Source organism: Chaetomium strumarium (assembly GCF_033439665.1).
Source record: "Chaetomium strumarium strain CBS 333.67 chromosome Unknown B0T15scaffold_2, whole genome shotgun sequence".
Taxonomy (NCBI): domain Eukaryota; kingdom Fungi; phylum Ascomycota; class Sordariomycetes; order Sordariales; family Chaetomiaceae; genus Chaetomium; species Chaetomium strumarium.
Window position 1 is genome coordinate 1,863,405 of NW_026944430.1, and position 17,288 is coordinate 1,880,692.

Sequence of the window (17,288 nt, forward strand, 5' to 3'; positions counted from 1 at the left end):
AGCCGTTCCTGTTAGTGGGGACGCAACTAAGCCTTGGTCTGGCCCAGTCCAACAGTCATTCCCCAAATAAAGCAGCGTACAATCCCCTCAAGTAATCCCACACTGTTAGCCAAAGCAAACGTCTGGACCCTTCCAAACCAACAACTCTCCAACAAATGGTTCCTACCTGGCTTCGGCCCCGAATCGCTAGATAAAAGAGCATACTCCTCACCTCAATCATGATGGCTTCTTCGTCGAGACCTGCAGCAGTCCCTTACACCGGCGGCATTTCATCATCGTCGTCTACATCTTCTTCGTCATCGCCCTCATCGTCAAGCTCATCTCCATTCTCCGTGTCGGACTCCGACCTTCCGTCTTCAAACTCGGCGAGCTCAGGCTCCAGTGTGCGACACAGCATGGATTCCTCGAAACGACCCACAGTTCAGGTCACCACCATCCGCTGCCTGCGGTGCGCGCGGGGAGAGGAGATTACCACGACAGACGACCCGGTCTTGTCCGGCATGGTGCAGATCGGGACAAACATCTACTACTGCAAACGCTGCGCCAAGATGGTTGGCTTTACCTGAGCCGTATTGCACCACGAGACTCGCTTGGGCGAGTGAGCCAGACGGATGGCAGTTCTGCAATGGATTTCCTGGAGGTTGGAATTGAAGGAAATGCTCCCGGAGCTGCAACCTACGGTTATCAACATCGAACATCACGACAGCACGCGCCCTACTCTTCGAGTTTCACGAACTTTTCCGCTCCAGGATGCCGAGTAGCACCTCTCCAAGTTGGGGATTCGAGATGAGGCCAGCAGAGCGCAGTCGGATTACGTTGTCGACTTCGAAGTCCGGCTCGCATGGTTATTTGGGACCGCCACTGGCTGTCGACGCCAAGTTACACCAGTCTATCTCTCATGAGGATCAGCCGCATAGCATGAGCTGTACGCGACGCCGCCCCACGGCTGGCAATCGCTTTCTGCGCCTTGCACATCACTCTCCACCCCGGTACTCGATGCGCGCACAGCTTATCGAGTTTCGTGGGTCTGTTTGATGAGTGGTGATCGCTGATTTCACGACTACCTACCTACCTTCTCGACACTCGAGGTTTCAAATGAGTCGAGGAGTTCCCCAGCAGCGACAGCTGGCAACATCGCAATAGCCTGCTCTCTACAACCCAAACGAGGCGATACGACACGTGTCGCAGACACCCGCTTGTACTCCGCACACACGACAATTCCCATTGCCGCAGCAATGGAATCATTGTGCATCAGACAGCAGCAGGATCTCGATCTAGCGATGGCTATTGGGTGTCGCCCTGTCTTCCCGCCAATTGCGGGGTCATGGTGCAGAAGCCCCGGGCCACCGCCAAGCCTCTGACGTCGACGTGCCTCAAGACTTCTGCTAGTGGTTAATCGCCTCATGGAGGGGATGCAACACCATTGGCATCGTCGTCACACTTGGGTGCATGACCACAAGGGCACGTCGACGGCGTTTTGCGGGCCCCGCCTTCTGTCCGTTTTACGCATTTGACATTTCATTTCTCCGCACTACCTTTGCATCTCGATGATGCATGCGTTGCGAACTTGCGATTCACTTTAGTCACTTTTTTTTTCTTTTCTTTTTTCCTTTTTTTTTTTTTACACGCTGGCGGTTTATATTTGAGCATTGGTCTTGAGCGATGGCGTTCTAAAATGTACGGATCACACGGTTCCAGGAGCAAAAACGGGATACGGATTGCATTCTCAACACCGCGGATTTTCGAAGAGGGGGTTCTAAGGCACACGCTGGTTTGTTACTGATATTACACAGCATGTTCGGTTATGATGGGATTCGATATTTTCATGCCCCGTAGAAATTCAAGACGGGTTCACAACCCCATTACAAACATGTCCAGCTCCGTCGCGTTACCTTATACTACTGCCCTGTCGTGTCATGTCTCTTGCCCTGGAATAGGTGCTTCACCACTTTCAGCACACAGTCGACAAGCGAGCTTTTCCCGCTAGACTGGAACTTGGGGTCCATGGAGGAACAAACCATGGCCAACTTCAATGTTTCATCTGCCCGGTGCTGCCCAGCCAGCCTGGAAACGGCTAAAGACTGCAGCTAGCTGAAAAAAACGGATTACTCGGGATTGTGGGAGCGCACCCTACCCCTGCACTGCCAACGCACACAACACTCAGCAACAGCAGCTTACTCAGAATCCCGAATGCCGTTTCCATCCAGGAACAGAAACCGAAGCTCGGCCAGCTGAAGTGGGATGGCAGTAATACGCTCTTGCTGTGAAGTACATACAGTAGACTACTACCTATGCTCGGTGTCAGTTTATTTAGCCCCCGATTTCTCCCTAGCACAAGCCATGCAGCATGATCTATGAAAGATTAGCCCCCCGCGGTCTTTATATGAGTGAATAGCATAGGACGCAACGCCAGGTACATGGGACTACCTGTTCAGTACTGTAACGATGCGTAGCTGTGTCCCAGCCCTGATTTTCTACATTTGGCTCTGGGGTTGGGGGTGACAGATGGGGGCCCGGGAAGCTTGCCCTGGTTTCTTGTCCCTGCTTCTCAGCCGGCGTGCAGCATGCGCTTCTCCTGTTTCTGCATGTTCTTATATTTATATTCCGTGAACTGCAGGTGCCGTGGCTGAAACATCGCACTGCGAGCTGGCGTGGTGTGTTATTGTATGGACGGGCTCTGCTGCAGGGTCTGTTTCTTCATTTACAGTAGTAGTCCTGCATATCGTGCCCTACTGACTATAGAGAAACGGTATGTAGAATCGCCCGCGCAAGCTCTATCCTCAGAACTGACAGTAGTGATGAGTCCGTGAGGTCAACAACACATCAGTCTTCACTAGCCTGCAGGAAGTGCGTCATCTAAGGGTCTTGTTGCGGCGTGACGCCTGTCCGGTACTAGTGTAGTGCTGTCTGATAGGGGTCGCCATCATCATCATGCATCAGTTGCGGTATTGCTTCCTAAAACGTATATACTACGTACTACATAGATGCCATCCGCGGTTTAGCTGGGCTGCAGGGGTGGCAGGGGTAGGCTACCCTTAGAGTTCGGTCCTAAGGCTTGGTTTGACGAGGATGTTGACAGAGACACTGTCATGACAACGAAACCTCGAAGCACTCAAGATGTCTCGGGAGAAGGAGGACCATTGGAAGAAACTTCGTGTTAGTCTTGATGATCGTTTGAAGACACACGTCTGTAACTTCCCTCGGGTACAAAGTTGATTTAGGGGTAACCAACCTGCGGTTTCGGTAGAACGGGGTTTGTGAACACCAGCATAAGGTAAAGCCAAATCATTACCTGGTGCTATTTCGAGTCTTCGTCCCGCTGTACCGGACGGAGAGTTAGGTGGAGGGATCGTTTCCCGCTCTGACCGTCCCGGGAAGGAATGGTTCGTATACTTCTAATCAGACTTTTCTCCTGGTGCTGCTGGGACAGCATCAACAATTCGACAACCCGGAGGGCACCGCTGGAAAACGGCACGAGCACGCTAACGTTATCCAACAGGAAAGTCCGCTTGGAACATCCAATGCGGCTTTTCGTGCCCCGCCAGATGACCTCATGCTGCATTCTGCCCTGCGTCCGCCGTTATGGTGGGTTCCCATATTACCGCGGTTATTAAAGCCCTCTTGTATGTATGCGCGCCGGTTTCCACTCTGGTAGCTGTTGCCGTGATGTTTTCTCGTCGCTGTTTCGCTGAGCCCCGGAACGATATACCAAAGGACAGCCCGATTTAACCGACGCAGGATCAATTGCCGAGCGCCGAGCAGGGAACCCTGATGCGCTGTGTATGTACGCATCATGAAAATTGGTGGGGGTTGAGACGGCGGGGGATCCCAAGCCTTGGCCGCAGTGCTGGATATCGTAGGTAATACAGATGCGGCTAATTTATGGGCAATATGGGAATGGTGCGGAACCGTCATGAATCGCGGGTCGGTGATACATGTCATGGGAAACTTGAAGTCCATAGCGGGAAGTTATGAGTTGAGGTGGTGTGTGAGACAGTGGCAGTGTCATTTTCCATCTTTAGCTGACGGCAACCCAACACCCTCAACCGCGAATTTGGCGATGGCCCGACGCAACCCGGCCCGGTTCTCACATGGACCATTCACTTTTTCTGCGAATAGCCTCAAAAGAGTCAAAACACAAGTTGGAGAGGCTCGCGAAGGTCGAAGGAGTGCCAAGAGCAGGTAGAAAATGGTACCGGAACATTTCCTCCGGGTCTCAAATCTCGCAAAACCTGGAAGTGGTATCCGTAAGAGACGTGGCGGGCCAGAAGCAGAGGCCCAAGCTTCGGATGGCGCCGAGCGGACCGCGAGCCCCACATGGCCGTTACGAACCTTCCGACGCTTGCAGCGTTTCCCCGTGCGATGAGAGCGGGGGGGGAGAGGGGAGATAAAGCACGCTTTCACAGGTTCGCAGAAGTCTCCGGAAAGCTTCAGATCGAGCGCTCGATCGAAATCTCGGCGGCGAAGGTTTCAATACACGTCTTAGGCAGTACATTTGTCGTACTAGTAAATTTCATTACATGGCTGTCACAGTCACGCATGTCGAACATCAACGGAACAGAGGAAACGGTTCGGCGGCGTTATGGTGTTGTCGCATCCGAGCGTTCCATTTGGTGTACACAAATCTGATACTCGATAGGTCATGTCACATTTCATTACCAGCGTAAGCCAGCTCGGCCCGAACTTCCAGTTACTTCGGGCCACCCGTGCATTGTGCTCTCACATGCCTTCTTTGTGTGTTTGAAGCTGTTGCCGGCAGCTTGGTACTGTACCTCCCGCTCAGCCCCCGGTGAGCCGAACCAATATCGTAAACCACACTGAACCATCACCACTACCATCACCAAGGTACATCTGGAATCCCACAATCCGCGCCGGCGATGTCTCACACCCAACGTCGCAAAGTGATAGTAGGTCGGATGTCAGATGCGCACCCAGCTGACCCTCCCACATGCTTGGGCGTCTCAGCTCTTCACAGTGACATGCCACCACATGTAACGGTCACCCTTCCATCTTCACATCTCCTTGCTGCTGCTGCTGTGGCTGCTTGCCCATATTCTTGAGCAGATAGCTTCGCTTGAAGTACTCGTTCGGGTGCACGATGGTCTCGAGCTGCGCCGCCGTCATGACGCCGTCGTCTTTGGCCCGTTTGATCTCTTTCTTGTGGAGGTGCTCGAAGACGCTGTTGTCACGGTTCAGCTGATTTAGTTTGGGCGCTGGATGGGAAGGGGTGGTCATTACGTACCGGTTACACGCCATGTGGTATTTCTGGCTCTCCTTATCCTCCTTCACCCCGTGCAGCACCTGCGGGTCGGTGACGCCTGACGCCCGGAGCAGCGAGGCGAGGTTTTCCATGCTGAAATGCCGATACGGGCAGCCGTGCGCGTCTCCCGAGCCGGGTGCATTCTCCGTAAGAATCTTCTGGCAGCTGTACGGGCTGTGGCCGCCGCTGCGCCTGTTCGAGTCGCCGCCCACGTCGCCGTAGGAGTACCGCACGTTGTAGCGGTACTCCTTGTTGAAGGTGTCGTCGGTGATTTTGTTGAAGCTGGAGCGCCAAAAGATGAGGGACTCCTCAAGATTCAGCCCGATGCCCTTGAGGAAGAGCATGTACTGCAATCGGCCGAAGTGCCTGAGATGCGAGTCACGCCGCAGGGAGCGGTGCAGGTGCGCCATGCACATCGGGAAATGCTGGGACAGGTTGTCGATGTTGCGTGCCGTGATCTCGGCTCCCTCGATCGCTTGGCTACTACCGCTGTAGCTCGAGTCGGGTGCGACGAAGTTCTTGGACAGGTGGTCGAGGATCGGAGTCAGGCGGTCGTCTTCGTCGAGTCGAGGGAGCGCCCGAGACGTGAGCTGGGAGATCGGTTAGCAACAATAGATTCAAATGACCCGGTCCATGTGCCTGGCGCCCACCTCCAATGCCTGCTCTAACCGCTTCGTGAACGCATTCAGCACCATGCTCTGCTGGGCACTCCCCGGCACATATGCCTTCCCTGCCTTCACAAACACCTTCCTCCCCTCAATCAGATCTGGTACCCTGATCCAGTCGACCTTGCACCAATCCTCATCCATGACCTGCTGCGCCCTCTTCCCGTAGCCGAAGCCGATGGTTGTCGCCAGTTGAGAGGCGAGCGCGCGCTTCTCCTCCTCCGACACGGGCTCCCAATCAAGGTTGAGGGTGCGCACGAAGGCAGCGCGCTCCCGCGAGTCGTCGGTCTGGAAGCGCAGGCGGAACAGCATGGTCTCGACGCGCGTGAAGCGCCGGCGCAGGTCCTCGGTCGACGCGAAGGCCAGGCGCAGGATGAAGTGGCTGTAGTGGTCCTTTTGACGCTGCGCGTGCAGGTTTGAGCTGCCGGAGCTGCTGGCGCTCAGCGGGAGGTACTTCTCGAGGAGTGGCTTCATGTGCGCCTCCGTCTCGGCCGGTGTTTTGTTGCGGAAGGAGCACGCCTCCAACTCGGCGAGAACTGCGCAAGCGCTGCGGTCAGCATGATCATTCTTCTAGTGCCATAGTGGCGTCCGCACACACTCCGTAGTCTGTCGATGGCCCATTGCTCGAACTGCTCGAGCGTGATGTCTGCTGTCGGCGGGGTCGAGTAGAAGTTTAGGCGGTGCGGATACTGCGTTTCCTTGTATGAAGGATCTGCAAACTGCTTCTTGCGGTGGTCGAGGACGTTTCGCCTCTTGACATCGATACGATTCATGGTGGCGGCCTGACTTGTCTACGGGGGTAAGGATACTGCTTTGCTGTTGATTCGGGAAGCCTTATGTTGATGGAGGCGGGCAGGGGCACAGAAGTGGGAGACGCGACGCGACGCGTTTTTTGACGATCAATTAAAGACGGCCGAACCAAGGCGATTCGCATGTTATTTAGCATAACCCTAACCCTCATTTCCCTGGCGACCTGAACTGCAGTGGTTCGCAAATCTCCTTGGGCAAGGATCCTCACGAGCTTGGCGGCGCTCCTGAACAACTCCCAACCTGAAGGCGGCACCGATTTAGTTACAGGGACATGGCAGGGTCCGGCTTCCGTAACCGAGAACAAAGGTATTCGGATTACCTGGTTACCAAGACTCGCCGCAAGGGTTAATGATATCTTTAATCCACCATATAGCTGTGCTTGATGACGGTGTGCAATTGTCTCCTATTTTCACACTGACCCTTAGGTCTTCCCTCTGGGTATTTACCGCTCGAGTTCGCTATTTGCAGACGAAGCCTTCTGCGCTTCGTCCCATGACATGTATCCCTGGAGTTTCCAGAGAAGCATTTGCAGCTTCACTGTTGCCTGCCTGCCAAGCAGAAACAGGGACCCGCCACTCAGAAGCTCAGACTCCTGCCTCAACCGAGCTATACGCTCCTCGCCCAACAGTACACGCAAGTTATGCACCGCGAGCTTCGACCCGTATTTCACAGGCCCAACATCCATGACTGACAGCCTTGGCGGGACATATTGGGGGGTCGACTCCGGAGTAGCCCCCTCGGGCTGGCCCAGGAACAGAAGACAGCCTCGATGTTTCAGTGCCTTGGTGTCGTTCCAGCGCTCACACTTGACGATGTACTTGCGGTCTTCTTCTCCGCTCTTCTTCGCAAAGTAAAGGAGCGCGTCAAAGACCCGCCGGCGGATCAGTTCTAGCACCACCACATCCATCTCGCTGTGCCAGTTGGCGTTGGCCAGTAGCGCACTGAGGTTTGTTGCGCCGCCGCTGCTCATGCGGAGGAGTTTCTTGTGGCCGTTAAAGTACACCGAGTGCTGCTCCTGGAAGCCCTGGAGAAGCGTCTGGCGGGAGAGAACATATCCGGAAGGTCCTGTTTTGGTGGAGTTCTGGGTCTTCACAGCTGGCTCGGCTGGCTCTTGAATTATCTCAACGCTGTTGGGGGTAGCCTGTGCTGAATTGTCCGGTTCCTGTTCGCTCTGGGTGTCCTGTGTGGTCTCATGAACCGTCCCAGCCGACTGCTCCTCAGCTGATTCCGGTTCGGCATGGTTCCCTTCGTCTTGGGTGTCTGCAGCCTTGGAGTCGAGGGCACCGGGCATAAACCAGGGATTTCCCGTCTCAGGGTGCGAGACAAGAACGAAGCGTTGAAGGAAAAAGCTCGGGAGATTGACGCCGGTGATGGGGCATCTCCGCACAGGTGTGGCCAGAGCCTTGGCTGGAAGGAGGTCAGTAGACGTTGAGCGCTATGATCATGGACGGACCCGGAGAGGTACCATATGGATTCCGGGCCAAGTGCCGTTGGAACTTGGTCGGTTTGTGCTCTGAGTGTTTTGGCTTGGGTTTGGTGAATCTTTGCCTGGCTTCGTGAAACGACGGGTCCATCAACGGGGATATCGGCAGCTGGCCGACGGCGGTCGAGACCGTCTTGCTCTCAAAGTCGATCGGTATATTTGTGTATCCATTGTCCGGCAATCTCGGAGAGCCTTCTGTGTCCGTAGGTTCAGGGCATTGGTTGCCTTGGGATGCGTTATGTGCACTCCTATGAGCATCCCAAGCAACAGCGGGCCGCCTTGGCTTACAGCATGCAGCAGTAAATGATGGCCTGAGATATCTTCTCCCCACAGCCTGCATGGCACCGGATGTTCCACTTCACTTTTGAGTGCGGTCCTTGGTCGGATTCCTCATTCATTTTTTTGAAATGGCAGGTCAGTGAGAAGGAAAATCCATCTCTTTAGCTGGACTGTGTCTAACCAAATAGGTACGTGCGCATGTGCTTCAGGCAAGTATGGCAATGACGGACGGCAAACAACAAGAAAAGTAAAATAAGAACGGGAAGAGGCAGTATTACTCTTCCGGTAACTGGGCCTGGAATCTCATACAGGCTCTAAAATAGGTAGCAGCAGGTAACTCAATCGATGGCGGAACCACCTTCGTGGACCCCTGCCAATGCCAAGCCTGCAACTCAGATGCGACAACTGAGTGGCTCCACCACGGGAATTCGCGTCTCGCGAGCGGGCATCCATCGCATTCATCTCCTATCGGAAAAGACAGCCCGATCAAGGCGCCAGCTCCCTCGCCACAATGAACTCCCAACGAACAGTTTTTCGCCTTATTAGGAGTATAGGAGCGTCTCAATGTCGGAACTTCTCCAGGTTTAGCGCACCTTCCGGCGCGATGCCGCCAATGGGCAACCTCCCTATGCCCTACATCACTGAGGTCACGGTAAGTGCTCTTTAGTCGTTCTCTATGTCGCGTTGCTGACGGACTAGGCGGGCGGTTGGCGGACATGTGGGTGCTAGTGGCCACTTTGGATCGAACGAGTTCTGGTTGACGCTGACTGCACTCCAAAGCCGACATATTCTCCAAGCTCCTGCAGGTCAGCTGGCCACCCGGATCGAACTTGTCGACGACGTCTGACTCAAGCAGGAACGAATAGTATGTCTCAACGGACCGATCGACGACACCGTCTCAGCATCAATTGTGGCCCAATTGCTATGGCTCGAGTCGGACAACCCGGATAAGCCGATCACCATGTACATCAACTCGCCCGGCGGCGAGGTGAGCTCGGGGCTCGCCATCTACGACACAATGACCTATATCAAGTCACCTGTGTCAACAGTGTGTGTGGGCGGCGCTGCGTCGATGGCTGCCATACTACTTGTTGGCGGCGAGTCCGGGAAGCGGTATGCGCTCCCGCACAGCTCCATCATGGTGCACCAGCCCCTGGGAGGAACTCGCGGGCCGGCAGCGGATATCTTGATCTACGCCAACCAAATTCAGAGACTTCGAGAGCAAATCAACAAAATCGTGCAGAGCCATGTCAACAAGTCCTTCGGTTACGAGAAGTACGACATGAAGGCCATCAACGATATGATGGAGCGGGACAAGTATCTGACCGCTGAGGAGGCGAAGGAATACGGCATCATCGACGAGATCCTACATCCGAGAGGAAAGAGCGAGGACAAGGCTGCGGGTGCCGAATCGAAGGGGATAAAGCCGTGATGCAGAAAACCGGTAGAAGGGGATACTTAGGCGGGTTACGGCCGATTCGTGCTCATCTCGGTATACTGTATCTCCAGGAGTATTGGAGAAAATGAGCGTCAGCCGCATGTCCGAGAAATGAGGCTTATCCCCGCTAGAGCAGGTCACCAGCGTGGATAAGAGGCAATGGCCGCATTTGCAGCAGCCTTGTGCTTTCTCGGACAGGGAATGCCGGCGGTATCTAGCAGATCGATCTGGGAACCCAATGGGCCACTGCAGAGTGTTCCGGATACCCATCTCGCACAGGTCGAAATACAGCCCGTTATGTACATCCAACACTGGACTTGAACGGCTGACTCACCTCCGCCTTAAACGCACCTAGCAGCTCATCGCCAATCTCAGCGTTGACAAGTCACAGGGACAGAGGGGTCATAGCTCCCAGCTCCCTTGCATTGGACCAATCGGGAAGCCGGTAATTCAAGTAGCTTGTTGCGGGGATCATCCGCGGGGACCCCTGTCTCTGTCCCTGTGATCGTCCCTGTGACTTGGGAACAAATCATTTTTAAAAGCTCCGATCTCGCCCAGAGGTCCGACTCATCGGCCTTGAACTACAATACAACTTTTTGTCCCTGGGCATCAGTGGATGACCAATTGACTGGCCTTGTGGTTCCGGACCACATCAGAAACCCTTCAGTCCTCGTTGCCAACCAAGGGACCTTCCTGTCCTGTTGCTTCGTTGCTCTCCCCGATCTCTTGCCGGGCGAGTGATCATGCTGTCGCCCTGCCTCCTGCGCGCCGGCCCCCCCAGGGCGTTGGCGACCAGCCGGGCACTGCCACTGAGGAACCAACTGTATGTTTGCCCAAGCCATACGCTTATTGCCTTTTATACGATACTAATCTCCCTGCCTAGCCGCCTCCTCTCCACCAGCCACCGCCGATATGCCGACGAGAAGCTCAACCGCGTGTCGTCCGCCATCACACAACCCAAGTCGCAAGGCGCTTCGCAGGCTATGCTCTACGCGACTGGCATGACTGAAGAGGACATGAACAAGGCCCAGGTTGGCATCTCGTCCGTCTGGTACGAGGGTAACCCCTGCAACATGCACCTCATGGACCTCTCGGGCCTTGTCCGCGAAAGTGTCGCGAAGGCCGGCCTCATTCCCATGCGCTTCAACACCATCGGCGTCTCGGACGGCATCAGTATGGGCACCACGGGCATGCGCTACAGTTTGCAGAGCAGGGAGATCATCGCCGACAGCATCGAAACGGTCATGCAGGGTCAGTGGTACGACGCCAACATTTCCCTGCCCGGGTGCGACAAGAACATGCCGGGAGTCATGATCGCGATGGGCCGCGTCAACAGGCCCAGCATTATGGTGTATGGCGGCACCATCAAGCCCGGATGCAGCATGAAGGGCGAGCCGCTCGATATTGTCAGCGCGTTCCAGGCCTACGGGCAGTACATTTCCGGCCAGATCACCGAGGAGCAGCGCTTCGACATCATCCGGCACGCCTGCCCCGGCGGCGGCGCTTGCGGCGGCATGTACACTGCCAACACCATGGCGTCTGCGATCGAGACGCTCGGCATGACGCTGACCGGCAGCAGCAGCTTCCCTGCCGAGGACCCGAAGAAGAAGGCCGAGTGTGAGAGCGTCGGTGAGGCCATCAAGAACCTTCTGCGGGAGGACATCCGGCCCAAGGATATCATGACGCGGCAGGCGTTCGAGAACGCCATGGTCGTCGTCAACATCCTCGGCGGCAGCACCAACGCTGTGCTACACCTTATCGCCATCGCCGACTCTGTCGGTATCAAGCTCACCATCGACGATTTCCAGGCCGTCTCCGACCGGACTCCGCTGCTGGCCGACCTGAAGCCCTCCGGCAAGTACGTCATGGAGGACATCTTCAAGATCGGCGGCACCCCGGCCCTGCTCAAGTTCCTGCTCAAGGAGGGCCTCATCGACGGGTCGGGCATCACCGTCACCGGCAAGACCATGAAGGAGAACGTGGCCGATCTGCCCGGCTTCCCCGACGACCAGCCCATCGTCCGCCCCGTCAGCAACCCGCTCAAGCCCACGGGCCACATCCAGATCCTGCGCGGCTCCCTCGCGCCCGGCGGCTCGGTCGGCAAGATCACCGGCAAGGAGGGCCTGCGCTTTGAGGGCAAGGCCAAGGTGTACGACTACGAGGACGCATTCATCGAGGCGCTCGAGCGCGGCGAGATCAAGAAGGGCGAGAAGACGGTCGTCGTGATCCGGTACGAGGGTCCCAAGGGCGGCCCCGGCATGCCCGAGATGCTCAAGCCCAGCTCGGCCATCATGGGCGCCGGGCTCGGCCAGGACGTCGCCCTCATCACCGACGGCCGCTTCTCGGGCGGCAGCCACGGCTTCCTGATCGGCCACATTGTGCCCGAGGCCATGGAGGGCGGGCCGATCGGTCTGGTCCGGGGCGGCGACACGATTGTCATTGACGCCGAGAAGCGCGTGCTCGACCTAGGGGTTTCGTCTGAGGAACTGGAGAAGAGGCGAAAAGAGTGGAAGGCGCCTGAGCCGAGGGCGAAGCGTGGTACGCTGAGGAAATATGCCGCGCTGGTTAGGGATGCTAGCCAAGGGTGTGTGACGGATAAGTTCTAAAAGCAGTTCAATGTTGCTGTGGCCGACTTGAAGAAAAAAGGTCATTTCAGGGATTTTGATGTACATATACACTTTTGCATGTTTGGGCTCGGAAAAAGGGACTCGCAATGCGATCGCTTACTTGAGGGTCAAGGAAGTATACTAGGCTGGCTGTTTAGGGAGTGAATGGCAGCACATTTGTTCGTCTGATATAGGTACTCTGCTTTCAAACTTGGTTAATGCCCAAAACGGAATTTCGTCGGTTATGATGGGTTGAAGCCACCCGCACTGTCCAGCCTGTCATTTCCTCTTCGACCACGCGGCCACGAAACGCTTCTTGTCTTCCAACGTCAACCCCACCCTCTTCGCCCTCCCCAGCCGCGCCAGCGCCTCCGCTACCTGATCCAACAACTTCTGCTCCTCCGCCGTGGGCGCAACCTTCCTCTGTTTCAAACCATCACTATCCAACGCTGCCATTTCATCGTCCGAGACGCCGTTCGGCGCCGCGGCGGTGTTGAACTTGCCCTCCGCGATCCGGACCCGGATACAATGCGTCGGCCGGCCAAGCAGCTTCCACAGGAAGCTCGCCCACCCCTTCAGCCCGGGGACGGGCGTCGTCACGTCTGGCGGCGTGTAGCGCATGTTGACGGGGAAGATGGCGCTGTCGGCGGGCGCTGTCAGCAGGCAGGGGCTGAGCGGGAGCACGCCCTTGCCGTTGGTCGTGCCGCACTCGGGGAACAAGGCGATCACCCGGCCCGGGTACCGGGCCACCAGCTCGCTGAGACTGCTGCTGCTGGCACTGGCACTTGCTGTATCTTTCTCTCCTCCTTCCCACTCTTGCGAGTCAAAGACCTTGGCGGAGAGCTGGGCGGAGGGGGAGAGCGCGGCGCAGACCGCCGAGAAGAGGCCGATGCGCCGGACCCGGCGGGAGGTGGGCGTCGCGGCGACGAAGACCGGGTCGAACACGGCGGCGAGGTAGAGCGCGTCGATGGGCGAGGTGAAGTTGGCGGCGATGATGGACTTGGGGTGCGGGACGCGCGAGCGCGGCTGCTGGCTCAGCGAGCCGCGCTTGACGCCGTCCAGCTGCAGGTCGACCCACCATATTCCCGGGATGGCGAGGATGCACCAGAGGAGGAGCTTGCGTAGGACGGCGGGGAGTGGGAGGTGCTGCAGGACGAGGAAGTAGGCGATTGTGGTGAAGAGGAAGAAGGGTAACCGGACGAGGAAGAGGAAGGCGTGCAGTGCACTTGCGGGCAGTGAGGATGGGGTCGAGACGGGCATGAAGGGAGATATGCCGGAGCCTGTTTGTTCAGGAGGTCAGCTCGTGTCGGCAGCCGTCTGAACAGCGACGACCAGAAGGGGCTTGCTTGCCTTTATCCCGGAACTGCGAGAACTTCTCCATTGCGGCAGGCGGGGAAGGTCAATTAGCAATTTGGCAAAGGCAGTCAAAGAAAGAATATACTATTTGGTCCTAAGGACACTAAACCACTTTCACAGGCCTTTGGATCCTACAGCAGTGGTTGTCTTCTAGCGGTCATGATGGTGTCAGACAAATTATTGCGGCTGGTGTTCTTAACACCTTGACATTGTTAGAGAATCACGGTGGAATACTCCGTAGCATGTGAAGGAACTTGAATTGCCCTGTGCGTTGCCACTACAAGACCCTAACCCTGACATGGACGATACAGCGCAGTCACGAACTGGGTGACCTTAGCTTCACATGTTGACGTTCTATGGCCTAACCGTGATCAGCGCTTCAGACATCTATTTCAGAGCGCTCTTATTTCACCGGTAGAGATGAGAAGCATGAATAATGCATTCGGAGCCTTTCTTGACTCGCAGAAGTTGAACTTCCATATCGAACGTTACATGGACCCCACTCATGCTCACTGCTTCCCATTGGTTCTAGTGAGTGCTCTTGGGTTGCCGGGGTGATCGACCTTGAGCTCGGCATCCAACTTCAACACAAACTGAACTACACGCATTGCGGAGAAGAGCAAATAATAACTGTGTCAGGGAAGCCCGCCACAAGCCACAACGTTGCCGACAACCACACCAGCCTCAGGAGCATTGCTCCTCTCGTCCTACTTGCTACTTCACTTCGTCATTCTTCGCATGCGCATCTTCAACATGGACGGATCCGAGAACGCGGTGTGTTTACTATGCGGTTGCCCCAGCCCGCAACCCCAATTGCTGACCATGGTCGCAGCACTTCCGGTCAGGACTCCGACCTCCTCAGGTCCGCGCCATCACAAGCGCTCCGATGGCGTACCTGCAAGAAATGAGCGATTCGCAACACAATGCGCGCACGCAGACTCAGACGACGGGAATCCCTCAAAAGCGCGCACACCTTGGAAGTATGGGTTCCCGCTCGCACCCTTGTTGCTCGCCCGATCAACGCAGCTGATGCTGAAGAACCCGAATAGATCCGCAACCAGAACCGAAGCGGAAGACCCTGATGGAAAGGGCAGGCGAGCCCTCCAAACCTCAAGCTCACTCTGGACTGCCGCAGACTGCGAACGGCGTCAAAGGCACCTCAATCGCAAAATTATCATCGAACAATGCATCCGGCACAACCTCGCGATATGCGCCCAATAGCAACTTCGCGAAGTCCACCGGGCCCGGCGCCCGAGCGCCGGCATCAGCGAGAGCCCCGACATCAATGGGCTTTAGTCAATCAACAATTGGCCGCCCAAGAACATCCACACGTCCATACACGGCTATGGGAACTCGAGGAGAGGAGGAGGAACCACGGCAGGCCGATCAGAAGAAGGGTATGAAGGTCTCAGCTTGTTTCCAACAGCCCCCTCTTCACTATCAGAAATCGAGGAAAACCGGTCCTCAGCAGTCAGCTGGTTCGCAGACATGGAAAGAAAGCAGAGACTTGTCGGGGCTCAGAAGGCGGTTAGAAAACTTATCGCTCGATGAAACCCAGAATGGCGGCTGTAATGGAGATCAAGTGGTTTCCCATCAGCACAAGCAGCCCCCGCCTCGACACTCCAAGCCGGAGGTCCAGACGGAGGTATGCCCAAGCACGGTTCATCAGGAAGAGGCAGCCGGATCCGACCCATTTGGGCCTGCCGATTCTCAAAAAGTGACTCCATTACCAACAACTCCCCCGCCGATAAGCATCGCGAAGGAGGCGTTGGCAAAGATGGAGATGAGTCTTCGCAAGGACGGATTATCTCCCACCAAGCCTTGCTCGCCAACAAAGCGCCAATTTCTCACTAAAGACTCAAATTTGACCAATTTTGTAGGATTCGACGTCGACGGCCGCCTCAACGATTTCGAACGAGAGTTCAAAGTCATGAAGGAGGCCTTCGAAGGCACCCTTACCGACCGGAAAGCCATGGAAGAAGCGATCAGCTTAGCTAAGAATAGGGGTAGGTAGCTTGCAAGTTTGTGAGTATGTAGTGAGATGCTGACCAATGCCCGTAGCGAGCGATCTTGAACGGGAGCAACAGCGGCTTACAGACCAGAACACTCAGCTTCAAGCTCAGCTTGAGGCTGAACGGAAAGAGAATTCTTCACTTCAGGAGGAAAAGCGATCATTGCTTCTCGAGATAGATGAGAAGCAAAGGGAACATAGATACGAGCTGAAGGAGAAGCAACAGGAGCACAAACATGAGCTTGATGAAATGCGGCGAGAGTTCAAAGCAGAGACAGACCAGCTCAAACGAGAGCATCGTGAGGCCCTGGAGGCCCTAGAAAAGCAGTACAAGGCGCAACTAGCCGAGGAGCAGACCCAGAGGGCGAGAGAAATCCAAGAGTTGCAGAGAAGATTAGGGGCAGAGCAACAGGACATGAACCTGGAGCTGCTGAAGAAGGAGCGGGAGGTTCAGGAGATGCGATCACAAGTGGAGGCTCTGAGATCCGACCTCGACCGGGAGCAGACGATCAAGGGCACTCTGCAGCAGCAGATCGCCGAGATGTCGACCACCAACATGACGCTCGAGGATCGGATGCGCGGTCTGCGGGCAAAGATCGAGTTTCTCGAATCCGACAGCAAGCAACAGTCCGACTCCTTCGCAAACATGGAGGCCCGCCTACAGGAGGCCTTGCGTGTCGCTGAGGAAGCGCGCCAGAAGCTGATCAAGGAAGAGACGGAGCGGCGTGTGCTCTTCAACAAATACCAGGAGCTGAAGGGCAACATCCGCGTCATGTGCAGAGTGCGGCCTGTACTTGATCCCTCGGAAGGCGAAGAAGCCAAGATCGCGTTTCCCGATACGAAGACGTCGGCGCAGATCGATGTCACGGGGCCAGAGGAAAGGAGCAGTCTGGGCACGGTCAGCCGCAAAGTCATTCCCTTCGAGTTCGACCGGGTGTTCGACCCATCGGTGCATAACGAGGAGGTCTTCGGCGAGATCTCGCAGCTCGTGCAAAGCGCGCTCGACGGCTACAACGTGTGCATCTTCTGCTACGGCCAGACAGGGTCCGGCAAGACGTACACCATGTCGTCTCCAGACGGCATGATCCCTCGGGCTACGCACATGATCTACGACACCATCACCAAACTGGCCGAGAAGTCATGGACGTACACCATGGAGGGCAGCTTTGTCGAGGTGTACAACGAAGAGCTACACGACCTGCTCACGCCGGCCAAGGAGGCCGACGGCAGGAAGAAGCTCGAGATCCGGCACGACGACGCGCGCAAGCAGACCACGGTGGTCAACTGCAAGACGGTGGCGCTCGACTCGCCGGACAAGGTCGAGGTCATGCTCAGGCAGGCGCAGAGCAACCGCAGCGTGGCGGCGACCAAGGCCAACGA

The 17,288-nt window shown here is 56.2% G+C and overlaps 6 protein-coding genes across 6 annotated transcripts; 3 read left to right on the forward strand and 3 right to left on the reverse strand.

The window, feature by feature from the left end:
- The first annotated feature begins 85 nt into the window (after window positions 1-85).
- On the forward strand, window positions 86-658 carry B0T15DRAFT_103904 (uncharacterized protein). Its single transcript, XM_062861398.1, has one exon. The coding sequence runs from the start codon at window positions 219-221 to the stop codon at window positions 564-566; it is 348 nt and encodes a 115-aa protein (XP_062724053.1). The 5' UTR covers window positions 86-218; the 3' UTR covers window positions 567-658.
- Window positions 659-4,918: 4,260 nt separating this feature from the next.
- On the reverse strand, window positions 4,919-6,811 carry B0T15DRAFT_103917 (eukaryotic and archaeal DNA primase, large subunit-domain-containing protein). Its single transcript, XM_062861399.1, has 4 exons — window positions 6,524-6,811; window positions 5,911-6,461; window positions 5,243-5,850; window positions 4,919-5,179 (listed from the first exon to the last, which is right to left on the reverse strand). Exons 1-4 carry the CDS (start codon window positions 6,696-6,698, stop codon window positions 4,999-5,001), a joined length of 1,515 nt encoding a protein of 504 aa, XP_062724054.1. The 5' UTR covers window positions 6,699-6,811; the 3' UTR covers window positions 4,919-4,998.
- Window positions 6,812-6,981: 170 nt separating this feature from the next.
- Window positions 6,982-8,792, reverse strand: B0T15DRAFT_524031 (uncharacterized protein). Its single transcript, XM_062868737.1, has 2 exons — window positions 8,201-8,792; window positions 6,982-8,142 (listed from the first exon to the last, which is right to left on the reverse strand). The coding sequence occupies exons 1-2, from the start codon at window positions 8,556-8,558 to the stop codon at window positions 7,178-7,180; spliced, it is 1,323 nt and encodes a 440-aa protein (XP_062724055.1). The 5' UTR covers window positions 8,559-8,792; the 3' UTR covers window positions 6,982-7,177.
- Window positions 8,793-8,902: 110 nt separating this feature from the next.
- B0T15DRAFT_103963 (Clp protease-domain-containing protein) lies at window positions 8,903-10,001 on the forward strand. Its single transcript, XM_062861400.1, has 4 exons — window positions 8,903-9,149; window positions 9,197-9,215; window positions 9,278-9,303; window positions 9,354-10,001. The coding sequence occupies exons 1-4, from the start codon at window positions 9,009-9,011 to the stop codon at window positions 9,927-9,929; spliced, it is 762 nt and encodes a 253-aa protein (XP_062724056.1). The 5' UTR covers window positions 8,903-9,008; the 3' UTR covers window positions 9,930-10,001.
- Window positions 10,002-10,413: 412 nt separating this feature from the next.
- B0T15DRAFT_550260 (dihydroxy-acid/6-phosphogluconate dehydratase) lies at window positions 10,414-12,680 on the forward strand. Its single transcript, XM_062870241.1, has 2 exons — window positions 10,414-10,758; window positions 10,819-12,680. Exons 1-2 carry the CDS (start codon window positions 10,679-10,681, stop codon window positions 12,539-12,541), a joined length of 1,803 nt encoding a protein of 600 aa, XP_062724057.1. The 5' UTR covers window positions 10,414-10,678; the 3' UTR covers window positions 12,542-12,680.
- Window positions 12,681-12,820: 140 nt separating this feature from the next.
- B0T15DRAFT_572483 (uncharacterized protein) lies at window positions 12,821-14,109 on the reverse strand (the record flags this gene model as incomplete). Its single annotated transcript, XM_062870893.1, has 2 exons — window positions 13,892-14,109; window positions 12,821-13,821 (listed from the first exon to the last, which is right to left on the reverse strand). Exons 1-2 carry the CDS (start codon window positions 13,920-13,922, stop codon window positions 12,821-12,823), a joined length of 1,032 nt encoding a protein of 343 aa, XP_062724058.1. The 5' UTR covers window positions 13,923-14,109.
- Between the last annotated feature and the right edge of the window lie 3,179 nt (window positions 14,110-17,288).